At 59.0% G+C, this 12,779-nt stretch overlaps 1 protein-coding gene across 1 annotated transcript; it reads left to right on the top strand.

The window, feature by feature from the left end:
• Positions 1-601: 601 nt before the first annotated feature.
• On the top strand, positions 602-11,296 carry SPAG8 (sperm associated antigen 8). The gene is made up of 7 exons (XM_038403111.2): positions 602-804; positions 4,531-4,861; positions 6,374-6,548; positions 7,553-7,598; positions 9,663-9,777; positions 10,237-10,299; positions 10,696-11,296. Exons 1-7 carry the CDS (start codon positions 764-766, stop codon positions 10,816-10,818), a joined length of 894 nt encoding a protein of 297 aa, XP_038259039.1. The 5' UTR covers positions 602-763; the 3' UTR covers positions 10,819-11,296.
• Positions 11,297-12,779: the final 1,483 nt, after the last annotated feature.

The raw sequence follows: 12,779 nt of genomic DNA, 5'->3' as shown, positions 1-12,779 counted from the left end.
CGCAGGCAGCATAAGGGTGCCACCGGATGCTGCACAGGCATGTGGCCCGAAGCAGCACCTGCCCTGCAGCACGCCCAGCCGAGGCTAAAACAAGAGGCGGGGGTGGGTGGATGTGCCCAGGACAGTCCCACCACACCCCAGGGCTGCAGGCGCCTATCCCAGCACCCTGCCCTTCCCTGGGCTCTGCAAGCTGGGCAGGGACATGGTCACTGCGCCATCAGTAGGGTTCAGGGTTAACAAGGGGAAGGGACTGGTTCCCCCCCCGCCCAAAGATAGCCAGGGCCACGTCCTGCTGCAACAGCGCCTGCTTGGCCACGCCCCTTCCTGCCGAACCGGCTCATTGACCCCACCCCTCCCCGCCCGGCCCCGCCCATCAGCCCCGCCCCTCCCCGCCCGGCCCCGCCCTTCGGCCCCGCCCTCCCCGGCGGCTCCCAGGCGGCTCTGTGCAGCAGGGGGCGGGGCCCAGCGCAAGCCGGGGCCGAGGGAGGAGCGGTCGCTGGAGCCCCGCCCCGCGAGCCCACGCGCGGGGAAGGGGCCGTGCTGGAGGTAGACGCTCGCCCGGCAGCCGCCCAATGGGAGGTGCTTCTTAGAGGCCACGGGTTCCGTTCAGCCAATGGGCGGGTGGCGTTCCGTCGCTTAGGAGACAGGGCCGGTGGGGTCGTTAGCGCATGCGCCCTCGCCAGGCTCGCCCCGCGCTGTTTACTGTCTCCATGGAAACAGCGACGCTAACTGCGCAGGCGCAGAAGTGATTGGAGGCCCCGAGATGGCGCGAGAGCGGCCGCGCGAGGACGGGAGCCTGCAGGGGTGAGGGGGCGATGCCAGGGTCACGGGGTCATGGGTGGGGTCAGAGTTCAAATAGATCAAAGGTAACGCTGTGGGGGCTGGCGTAGGGCTCAGGGCACGTGGGGGCGGGGCAGAGAGGAGGGGCGTGGCTTGGTGCGGGGAACAGCGCCTGAGAAGGGCAGGGCCTAGGGTATGTGTGGGATTTAGGGTCCGGGTGTCAGGAGTATCTGGAGACGGGGCTTGAGCTGGGCTGGATCAAGCCTCAGGGCCCCGCCACCACAGCACAACTTCAGGAAGTTTCTGGCTCCTGCAGCCCTAAAGTAAAGCTTGAAACTGACCCAGGGCGAGTGTTGCAGCGATGCTGCCTGTGTCTGCAGAGAGCCTGAGCTGATCGCTCTGAGAGGGGAGAGCTGGGACTGGTGGAATCGATACAGCCCTGTCTGCCTGAGTCTGAGACGATGGCTGTGATAGGGGGAAGTTCCCTGTACATCTCAGTGGGGTGTTAGATGCTCTGCCAGCCCCACCCCAGCAGAGGGATCTGTATGTAAAAGGAGGGGAATAGCATAGGGGCATGGCTCCTATCAAAGCAGATATCTCAGAAGCTGGAGTTGTGAATGCTGGGGGACCTCCTTGCTGCTACCCCATGTCACAGACCCACAGGACTGGAACTGTGTCACCAGTTTTGGAACAGTCTCTAGGAGGAGCCCGTCAGTGGACCAGACCCCTGGGAGGTCTCACTCTTCCTCCGGCTTCACCACCTCCTGAGACGGGACCTCTGGGCCTGCAGCCCACCCCATGAGCTCCATTCAGTGAGTCTCACTGAGACAGACCCCAGGGGAGACCTGTTCACTCCGCAGGGATTAATGCACCTCTCTCAGCATCTGCAGTGACACTTCCACAGCGCTGCCAGAACAGTCGGGTCGATCAGTCACCTGGACACAGCACAGGGAGCTCTTAGGGTAGCCCAGAGAGCTGACAGTTGGAGCATCGTCCAGTCTGGTCAGCCCAGAGCCCAGCCAACCTGTAGGGAACCCGCTGGGCAGTAGTGCAAGTAGAAATCATTTCTTGCTGGTACTGCACTCATGGGAGGGACACAAGGGGTGGGGAGCATGTGACCTCCCCATGTGACCCCCCATGTGATTCCTCCCTGCCCCAGCCTGGGGCCCCCACACTCTCCCCATTGTTCCGACACCCTCCTTTGTATATACAAACATCAACAGGCTTAACTACTCACTTTCCCCCCACATATATAGTATTCAGTCTGTTTATGTGGAATATGGGAGTTGGGTGAGGAACCATTCCAACATATGTATGACTTATTAAAAGACAAATTTTAAGTAGAATTGTATCCTAAACTGCTTTATTGTATTGTACCCAAACATTGCATTTCAATGGGGGATTCAACTTCCTTTATAGGAACACACTCCTGAAACTCTTACCAGTCCACAAAAGTGGTCCATAGTCATGCAAATAGTCCCATTGTCTTCAATGGAATTGATCAAATGATTAAGGGTTTACAGGATTAGGTTCCAAATTTGTAAGAACATAAGAACGGCCATACTGGGTCAGACCAAAGGTCCTTCCAGCCCAGTATCCTGTCTACCAACAGTGGCCAATGCCAGGTGCCCCAGAGGGAGTGAACCTAACAGGTAATGATCAAGGGATCTCTCTCCTGCCATCCATCTCCACCCTCTGACAAACAGAGGCTAGGGACACCATTCCTTACCCATCCCGGCTAATAGCCATTCATGGACTTAACCTCCATGAATTTATCCAGTTCTCTTTTAAACCCTGTTATAGTCCTAGCCTTCACAACCTCCTCAGGCAAGGAGTTCCCCAGGTTGACTGTGCTGTGTGAAGAAGAACTTCCTTTTATTTGTTTTAAACGGGCTGCCCATTAATTTCATTTGTGGCCCCTAGTTCTTATATTATGGGAACAAGTAAATAACTTTTCCTTATTCACTTTCTCCACCCCACTCATGATTTTGTAGACCTCTATCATATCCCCCCTTAGTCTCCTCTTTTCCAAGCTGAAAAGTCCTAGTCTCTTTAATCTCTCCTCATATAGGACCCGTTCCAAACCCCTCATCATTTTAGTTGCCCTTTTCTGAACCTTTTCTAATGCCAGTATATCTTTTTTGAGATGAGGAGACCACATCTGTACGCAATATTCAAGATGTACAAGGCATACCATGGATTTATATAAGGGCAATAAGATATTCTCCATCTTATTCTCTATCCCTTTTTGTAAATTGTTCTGGATGAAACTGACAATGCATGAACTATCAGATCAGAAGGAACTTCATTTGAATAAAGGTGGGCAGATGTATGATGTCTTAGCTCCATTGCTAAGATGAGGAACATATTGTCAGCAAAGTTCTTGGCAAATTCCTGAGGCAGCTGGTTTAAGGCTGTCAGTGTCCGGCATTATACTCTTCACTTATAGTTCTCTCATCCACAAAGCTGGAAAATGAGGCATTTGTTTTCTTTGTTTTGCTGCTCCAGTTCCAGTTAAAATGCATGTTAGACTAGTTTGGCTGCAAAGAAGAATTTTTTGTACATTTTGTACATTTTTGTACATCAGACACCTGATTCCCATCAGGCTGCAGAACTGGGCTAACATCAGAATCCAAACATCCTCTGGTCAGTGCAAGCAGAGGCATTCCTTGAATGATTTGGACTTGATGTGATGCAGTATGGACGTCATGGATAATTCAGACCAGTGGGGAGAAACAGAATAAAAAACACTGTTTAAACACTGTCCATCCTCCCCCTACTCCTCTTGAGGACTCCTGACTTTGCTGAAGTTTGTTAGCATATGTATTGTGCTGTTAAAGCCATTTAAAGAATGAATGCCCTCCCTAACAGCATTCTGCTCCTTTAAGGAGCAGAGTGCAGCCCCACTCCCTCTCCGGGTGGGGGGAGCTAGCTCCAAGTCTTTCCAGTACTCTGTACTGGATAAAATCTCTTGCCAGTACTGGAGGGTACCGCCCTACTTGCACTCCTGCCCTGTCTCCCATCTGATCTCATAGGTCAGACTCCAGGGAGAGCCCGACTCCTGCCAGCTCTGATTCCCCATCTCACACCTTCCCAATCCTTTGTTCTCCAGCCGGGGAAAGTTGCTCAGCCTCCCTGCTGAGAGATGGGGAAATCCCGATCCCTCTGGGGCCTTGGTCACTGGGAGTCAATGTCTGAGGGATTGGAGTTGCCATTGTTTTCTCAAATGCTCTACTGATGAGGGGACCAAGGCCCAGACAGGTTGGTGACACACACACCTGTGTCTCTTAGCCTGCCCTAGACCAAACAGCCCTTTGCTACCCACTTGGCAATGATGCAGCACATAGGGGAAACTGAGGCACACAGGACTCTCAAAAATATTACAGAAAATTCCAATTTCCTCATACCCTGCCTCTCCAGGAGCGAACAGGAAACCCTGGTGCTCCTGAAGGGAGAGGGGCCCTGCTGCAGCTCCTGCCTCATTGTGGGGGAGAATGGGATCCCTGCCACCACCATTGGTCTGAGAATGGCGGGACCAGAGTGGGGAGGGCCATGGCGTGGGGCAAGGCTGCATAGGTAGAGCCCCAGGGACTTCTGTATCAAGGTGCACCTAGGCCCTGGTCTTGCTGGGTCTCTGGGTTGGGCCGAGGGTGAGATGGCATTTGCTGTGGAGAGCAGATGTTGATTGTGAGCCCATTGCGCTGTGACCACAGTGTAAATGACAGCACTTTCTCCTTCCTCGTACGACAGCTCAGCTCTCACAGAGCAAGCCTTGCTGCACAGCCAGGGAGAGCTGCCAGTGAGCAACGGAGAGATGCCATCCAGTGTGGCTGAGATGCCGCCCTGCCACAGAGAGTTGTCGCCCTGCGTGGCAGAGATGCCTGGAGAAATGCCATCCAGCAAGGCTGAGATGGAGCCCTGTCCGGTTGAGATGCCACACTGCCATGCAGAGCCGGGGGGCAGCCTTGGAATGCTGTTGCCCTGCATGGCCGAGATACTGCCCAGCAAGGCTGAGATGCCTGAGGAGCAACCACGGCTTGTGTCCCGAGGGAAATGCCTAGTCCATAACTGGCAGGAGGAGGTAATCCCCCATCTGTTTGCAGCAAAGCAGCTGCCTGCTGGTATTTACACAACAGCACAGACACTGCCACATTGATGCAAAGCACTGTGATGTCCCTACATAACTGCCCCGTGGCCACTAGCCTGGCATCACCCCACCCTGCCATGCTGCATCAGCCCAATGGCCCAGCTAGGCCACTATCTCCCCATCTCCTGCTCTCTGCATGAGGGCCCATCTAGCCTGGTACCCGCCCCTCCCTGTACAGGTCAAACCAATGCCTAGTGTCTGCCTGAGTCTGTAGGCCCCTACAGCAGCTGCTGCTGCTCTGGGCTTCCCAAGACTCTGATCAGTGTCATGGCTGCTTCGCCCTCCCTGTGAGCAGTGGGGGTGGTATGGAGTCCTATGGCAGTGTCTTGTGCTGAATGGTGCCAGTGGCTTGGAGCCATTCCTAGAGGGAGGTGACATTTATCAGACACCCCCCAGGCAGAGTTTGGTAAGACCCAGCGTCCTGCCTGCTGCCCAGAGCCGTAATCTCCACTCAGGCACCTCTCTCGGTCCTCACACCCAGGCTAGGTCTACATGTTGCTGATTCTTTCTGCATCACATCTGGAAGACCCAGTCTTTCCTGTCCATCCACACAGCGAAAACTCTCCTCCGGGATCCCAGTGCCTCGCATCCCTCTCTGCCCAGTCCTGCCCCACTCGGATCCATTCGGAATGCGGCTACCCAGGTCCTTCTCCTAGCCCGTCACTTTCCCTGCGTCACCCCTCCATTGACTCCCCCAGCCAACCTAAGCTGCTTGTCTGTACTTTCAAGGCCTCACATGGCCGATCTCCACCCAACCTAACATCTCATTCATTATTGAAATGTCAACATCAGCACCCCCCGGACAGGGCTGTCGGCGTGCGTATGGTCCCAACGCTGTACACTCAGCACCGGCCAGGATGAGCTTCCCTGTGGGGGTCCTATCCTCCCAATAGCCCCAGTGCCTGCCATGATAAGAACCACTGGGTGAGTGGGGATTGGCCCTTTGTATTCAGAGGCTCAAAGGATCTGTCTCTTTTATGCTATGGGCTTAAAAAAGCTGCCGGAGAAAGTGCCCCTGTCTCAGTCCCTGCTCCACCCTGCGGTCACCGAGCTGCTGCTCTCAGGGCTCCTGCTGGGCTCTGGTGTTGGTGGGAGGCTGTATCTGTGCAGCACGTCTCGCTGTGAGGAGGGGTCTACATGGCCCTGGCACCATGGCGGCCCCCGCTGAGGGCACAGTCCTGGCATTAGCAGGCGTTAGCACAGCAGCACTGTGTCTCAGAGCTCCTCAGGGACTGGGGGAGCAGAGGAAGCTAGAGAAGGAGCTGGGCTTGGGGTGAGCTGCCCTCAGACCCGTCCCCTTGCAGCACCCAGGGAGGCAGCCTGCCACAGGCTGCGCTGCCCTACAGGCGTTTGAGGGAAGCCGTCCCCTTTGGCGTGGGAGGCTGGGGCCAGGGCTGATTGTGCCCTCCCCACCCTGGAATTCGTGCTGCTGCTTCTTGTTTCCAGAGAGCCACCAACGAGCTGGACCAAGTGCCGAGTCCTGAGCTGGGCAGTGAGGGCTTCTTCTACCGGCATGGCCACCGCGGGCTGCTCACCCTCCAGCTCCTTGCGCAGCTGGCTGACAGCACCACCATGAAGGATTCCTACCGCAGCCCCCGAAGGACTGGGCTGCCTGGAAGAGGTGAGGCCTGGGGGCCTGAAGCAACCTGTGGGCTAGGGGGCGCAGAGATGTGGTTCCATGTGCTCCAGTGTGCAGGTGGGGTGGTGCAGCACCCTGGGCCACTCACCTGTCCCTGTGCTCTGGGGCTGGTCTCTGTCCCATTGGCCCCCCCAGAGGCCTGCAGGCTCAGTCTCTGCCTGTGGGACAGGCCCCATCGCCAAGTCCCAGCGGGGCTGGACGGGACTGGCACTGCTTGTCTGTGGAAGGGTGAGTGCCCCACCCCTGCCATGGCAGCCCCCATCCCTGTCCCACGGGCAGGGAGCCCACCTGGCTTGGGGGCAGTAAGAGTATCAGGCACTCTTAGCACTTTTCCTGCAGGCAGCACCCAAGCTTTTTGTAGCTGTGTATGCAGGAATCACTTACCCTCCACTGGAATGCAGCTGCCTCTGGGGTGAGGCATGCCAGCTGTTTAACAGCCCCACAGCAACACAGCCATTTGGGACAGGAAAGGAAGACTTCCAAGCTGTACCATGGTGATCAGGCCCTGACTGTCCAGCTGTGTGAGGCGGCACGGTGCCCCAGCATCCCGTGGAGGCAGGGGGGTGAGTAGGGATGCAGCGGGCCTGGCCCGTGCCCCGTGCTGCTGTCATGCTGTGTACTGGCCCCTGCCTCCCTGGCTAGCTAGTCCCCCACGTCTCAGGCTGGCCCACGGTGCTCCTCGCGGGCTGGTGCTCATGGGCTCCCCCGAGAGGCAGCTGCAGGCCCTGCTCGTGGCTGGGCAGGATGACTCAGTCTGGGTCTCAGGCGCCTGGCGCTGTATCTGTGGGTCTAGGTTGCTGCCCTTCCCTATCTGGCCATGGTGCTCCCTGCGCCTCGCGGGCTGCCCGTGTGTTTTCTCTTGGCCTCTCAGCCCTCTCCCCAGCCCGCCCCATGCCGCTGCCTTGGCAGGGGCTCTGAATCCAGGGGCTGCAGTACAGTGCCCGGGGCAGTCCCCTGGCACTGACGTGTCCCGTCTCTCCCTGCAGGGCAGCGGGAGGCCATGCTGGAGTTAATGCTGTACCAGAAATACAGGTGAGTCTGCTGCCCTTTCCCTGCCACGCTCAGGCTCCCAGCAGGGAGGGCGGGTAGGGCAGTGCTGGGGCTGGCAATGAGCAGGCTGCTCCCCAGCCAAGCTCTTCTCCCTGGAGCTGCCTCGCTCTCCCCTGGCCCCTAGCTCAGCTGAGCTGTGCAGGGAGAAGGGCCCCGTCTCGGGAGGGGGATAGAGGCGTCTGTGCCTGGCAGCCATGGGGGAAGTGCAGGCTGCACTGGGTGCTCTGGCTGTGTCTACGCTGCAGGGGGAGATGGATCTCCAGCCCGGGGAGCAGCCCTTGCCAGCCCGCTCTGAATCGCAGTGTGGACAAGTGGCAGAGGCTTGGGCTAGCCACCCGAGCTCTAGCCCACCCGCCCACCCCCGGGGCCGTGTGGCCTCTGACTGAGTCTCCGCTGGTGCTGCAGCGTGTCCATTGCTGGTCTCAGCGTGCTGGCCAGAGTCCCGCTAGCAGAGTCCGTGCCCCGGCGGGGAGGCTGGGTGCCAGCTGTGGCAGAGACGCGAGTGCTGAGCAGCCAGTGCTGGAGAGGAGCCTGTGGAAACGCCCCCGATGTGCTGCTTGGCTGAGGGCTGCTAGCTCGCTGCCCTGGCACTGCCAACGTTCCTGTGCGTCCTGGCCCTGCTGGGCGCTGCTTGCCCTGGATTCCCCCCCCAGATTTCCACAGCTCCATCGTCTCATTTGGCTCTGCTAGCCCCTGGTTGTGGTTTCCCAGGGCGCCCCATGGGGCCAGGGCAAGGGTCCTGATATCCAGGTCCTGATCTCTGAGGTGCTGGGGGAGCCAGATTGGGGGCGGGGACTGGGGAGGGGTTGTGCCTATCTCACACGCAGTTTTATCCCACATACCTCGAGCCCCAGCCCGGCAAGATCCCTCCTGCGGCTGCCCGGCCCAGACAGGTGCTCAGCCTGGAGGGGGGTTATGAGACACTTGGCTGGCCCAGGCCCCACCAGGTGAGCGCTCAGTGTGGCCCAGACTCCAGCAGTGCCGGGTGCCTGTCTGGACTGCAGCACCCCTGCGGGGCGGCTGTCAGGCTCACTGAGGTGGGTCACTGCTGCAAAGGGCCTGGGGCCAGTGCCGGCTGGTTCCTGGTTCAGCCCAACACATGCTGACCCCAGCCGGAGGCGAGTCTGGCTCAGATTCAGGTCGAGGCCTGAGGCCTCCTTGTTCCTCGCCTGCGCCCTGTGCTGAGCCGCTGGGCTGCATCATGCTCCAGGCCTGGGGGGTTTCCTCTTGCTTTTCCTTTGTGATAGTGTCTGGGGCCCATGCGCTGGCCCGCTGGCCCGCTCCCCCGGGCCCTGTGATAAGGGAAACCATTGTTGTGAGCCTGGGAAAGCAGAGGCAGCAGGAGAGATTAGGAGTCTGGGGGGCAGCGTTCCCCCAGGCGCAGTGTGAGCAGGTGGGGCTGGGAGCAGCCGCTCCAGTGGCTGGGCCAGAGGAGCACTGGGGGGTACCTGTTCTAGCCAATGCCCAGGGGGAGGGAAACGCCCAGGTGGCCATGGGCCTGGCTGGGGGGGTGGCAGCTGGAGGCCAAGGAGGGGCAGAGGCAGCTAAATGCTGGTGGGATGTCCCAGCTGGCTCGTGGAGCCCCGAAAAGGGACTGTTCTTGGGGGGCACAGGGGATGGCCAGCGTCTTTGGGCGTCTGACTAACGAGAGCCCTGGGGGCACGGCACAGCCAGGGCCTGCGTGATGCTGCAGGGGCACTGGCTTGCCGGAACAGAGAGGACGTCAGCCTTGCTCCCAGGCTCCGGCCAGCCCCTGGGAGCCTGCAGCCCAGCCTGATATGCACCACTCTGCTGCTTTGCTACCCAGCGCACTGCAGCTGGCGCCCGCGTGGGCACCAGGGCACAGCCGTGCCCTGCTCCTGAGCACATTAACACTCCCCCAGCTCCATCACACCGTCGGCCTAGGCTGCTCCCCGTGGGGTGGGGCTCTTTGCAGCTTGGGTCCCCTGTGGTTGCAGAACTTTCCCACGAGGCCCACTGGCTGGGCCAGGGGAGCCGGTGGGCGCTGCAGCCCCATCCCTCAGTAACCCCAGCGTCTCTCTGCAGGAAGGAGACCCTGACAGAGCTCTACCCTCCCGCCGGGCCCATGGAGTCACTCTCCACCACCCACCGGGACTACTGCCAGGAGGGCTTCCGGGCTGTGCTGCTGCCCCCCACCAGGGTGAGACCTGGGCCCATGGCTCTGCACCGTCAGCTGCCCCCAGCGTCGCTGCTCAGCTTGCAGGGAAAGGAGGGGGGTATAGGGTGGGTGGGATAGTGACTGGTCCATGGACTGGGTGGGGGAGGAGGAGCTGGGCAGAGTGGGTAGCTGGATAGGCATATGGCAGGGTACATGGACCTGCACTCTCCCAGCTGGGGTAATTCAGCCCCTGCTGTTCCTGGCGCTCGGCATCACAGCCAGCACTGACAGGCTGAGCTGCAGGCTCAAGTGCTGCCCACTCTGCAATGCCCCCCAGCGTGGGTGGTGTCCTTGGGGAAGCTGGGACATGCCATGGCCCAGGAGACTCCCCTGTGGGGTCCTCAGGCAGGGCAAGCCGAGCGCCCATCACAGGAGCACGGGAAGCCTTGGTGGATGCAGCGCCTCACTGATGGGCACACTCTGCCTTTGTGCTTCTCCCAGCCCCATGACTATCGCCTGGAGCAGCCCCACACCTTCTGGCTGGAGAGCGCCCGCCAGCTGCCTGTAAGTACCCCGCTCTGCGCCAGCCAGGCTGTCTGCGGGCAGCGAGCGAGTGCCCCAGCAGCTCAGCTGTTCCCACCTGCATGCCATGTGGCTGCTGGCAGGGCTGGGCCTGACCCAACAGACTGGCAGCCACCCCTGCGGGCAGGGGTGTGGAGTGACTCCTGCTCCTGTCCTCAGCACGCCTCTGCCCCTCCCCCCCAGCTGGGGGCCCTGCCATGTCTCCCCCAGCCCCCCGGCCAGGGGCCCTGCTGCCTCTGCCCCATCCCCCAGACAAGGGCCTTACTGCCTCTGCCCTGTCCCCCAGTTGGGGGCCCAGCCATGTCTGCCCCAGCCAAGGCCCTCCCTGGAAGCCCTGCTCTGTTCAACTGGGACGTTGTCCAATTCCTCCTCTTTCAGGGCGTCTCCAACATCCGTACCAGTGACACCCCCTTTAGGAGGAATGCGACCTTCACCACCCCCATCAGCGAGTACCTGGACCAGCCCATGCCCTATGCCCCAGAGAACTACCCCAAACTCTAGGCCCCGCAGGGTAATAAAGAGTGGATGGGACCAGCTGGCTGGTGTGATGCTGGGGGCTCCGCACTGGGCTGGAGGGGTGCTGCGTGTGCATTGGGGTAGGGCGCACGGCAGGTACGGCCGGAGTGAGCTGCAGGAGGTGTCTGGTAGTGCCCTATGCAGGCTTGGGGTACTTGGGCATGGACTTGGGTCTCAGCCACCACTGCCCCCTCACCTGTGCATTTGCAGGGAGGAATGAGCCAGGGCCCTGACAGCATTCCGGGCTGCCCCCCTTTAACAGGGCCTGTTAGCCCTGCCTGCCCAGTGATCCCAGCTGCAGCAGGCCAGGGAGCCTGGGTGAGCTGGAGCTTGCCTAGGGGGGCATTGTCCCGGGAATGGGCTCCTGTCCCAGCCATTTCTAGCCTGGGGCCAGGGCCTCCCCAGAGCCCCCTCCCTGCAGGAGTCTCATGCAGCTCTTCGGGGCAGTAGCAGGCAGATTTACAGGACGAGGATGGCTGCCCACTGGGGCAGGCAGGGCCCAGCCCTCGCCCTGGTGCCATTGGGGCTGGTGGAGGCAGCAGCTGCTGCCATCAGGCCAGGGGGTGGCTGGAGCGGGCAGGTTTGCTGAGTTCCTTGCAGCTCTGGGGTTGGTGCAGGCAACGCAGTACAGGGTGGGGTACCAGAGCTGCCGGCTAAGCCCTGCCTCCTGTGGGCACAGACAGCACCGTGAACCTGCACAGGGCTCGCCCATCCTCGCTCTCCTGGCATCATGGGTGGGGGATGGGGCAGGCCAGCGGAGCCCACCCTTGCTAGCCCCGCATAGGACAGACCAGACCTGCCAGCCTCTCCTCGTAGGTCATGTGCCCCAGCCTCCTAATAATTTTTGTTGCTCTCCACTGGACTCTCTCCAATTTGTCCACCTCCCTTCTGTAGTGGGGGGCCCAAAACTGAACGCAATACTCCAGATGTGGCCTCACCAGTCCCAAATAGAGGGGAATGATCACATCCCTCAATCTGCTGGCAATGCCCCTACTTATACAGCCCAAAATGTCATTAGCCTTTGTGGCAACAAGGGCACACTGTTGACTCATATCCAGCTTCTCGTCCACTGTAACCCCTAGGTCCTTCTCTGCAGAACTGCTGCCGAGCCATTCGGTCCCTAGTCTGTAGCAGTGCATGGGATTCTTCCCTCCTAAATGCAGGACTCTGCACTTGTCCTTGTTGAACCTCATCAGATTTCTTTTGGCCCAATCCTCTAATTTGTCTAGGGCCCTCTGTATCCTATCCCTACCCTCCAGCATATCTACCTCTCCTCCCAGTTTAGTGTCATTTGCAAACTTGCTGAGGGTACAATTCATGCCATCCTCCAGATCATTAATGAAGATATTGAACAAAACCGGCCCCAGGACCGACCCCTGGGGCACTCCACTTGATACCGGCTGCCAACTAGACCTTGAGCTGTTGATCACTACCCATTGAGCCCAACAGTCTAGCCAACTTTCTATCCACCGTATAGTCCATTCATCCAATCCATACTTTTTAAACTTGCTGGCAAGAATACTGTGGGAGACTGTATCAAAAGCTTTGCTAAAGTAAAGATATATCACGTCCACTGCTTTCCCCATATCCACAGAGCCAGTTATCTCATCATAGAAGGCAATCAGGTTGGTCAGGCATGACTTGCCCTTGGTGAATCCATGCTGACTGTTCCTGATCACCTTCCTCTCCTCTAAGTGCTTCAAAATGGATTTCTTGAGCACCTGCTCCATGATTTTTCCAGAGACTGTGGTGAGGCTGACTGGCCTGTAGTTCCCCGGGTTCTCTTTCTTCCCTTTTTTAAATTTCGGGCACTATATTTTTCTTTTTCCAGTGGTCCAGGACCTCCCCTGATCATCACGAATTTTCAAAGATAATGGCCAATGGCCCTGCAATCACATCAGCCAACCCCCTCAGCACCCTCGGATGCATTAGAGCCCATGGACTTG

This window comes from Dermochelys coriacea, chromosome 5 (genome assembly GCF_009764565.3).
Source record: "Dermochelys coriacea isolate rDerCor1 chromosome 5, rDerCor1.pri.v4, whole genome shotgun sequence".
Lineage (NCBI taxonomy): Eukaryota > Metazoa > Chordata > Testudines > Dermochelyidae > Dermochelys > Dermochelys coriacea.
The sequence above is the reverse complement of the archived record's forward strand: the minus strand, read 5'-3'. Positions and strand labels throughout refer to the sequence as shown.

Excerpts from the sequence above, each read along its gene's own strand:
- SPAG8 (XM_038403111.2), top strand. The coding sequence starts at position 764 with ATGGCGCGAGAGCGGCCGCGCGAGGACGGGAGCCTGCAGGG. Across the intron at positions 6,549-7,552 it reads GACTGGGCTGCCTGGAAGAG|GGCAGCGGGAGGCCATGCTG; the intron begins GTGAGGCCTGGG and ends CTCTCCCTGCAG. Across the intron at positions 7,599-9,662 it reads ATGCTGTACCAGAAATACAG|GAAGGAGACCCTGACAGAGC; the intron begins GTGAGTCTGCTG and ends GTCTCTCTGCAG.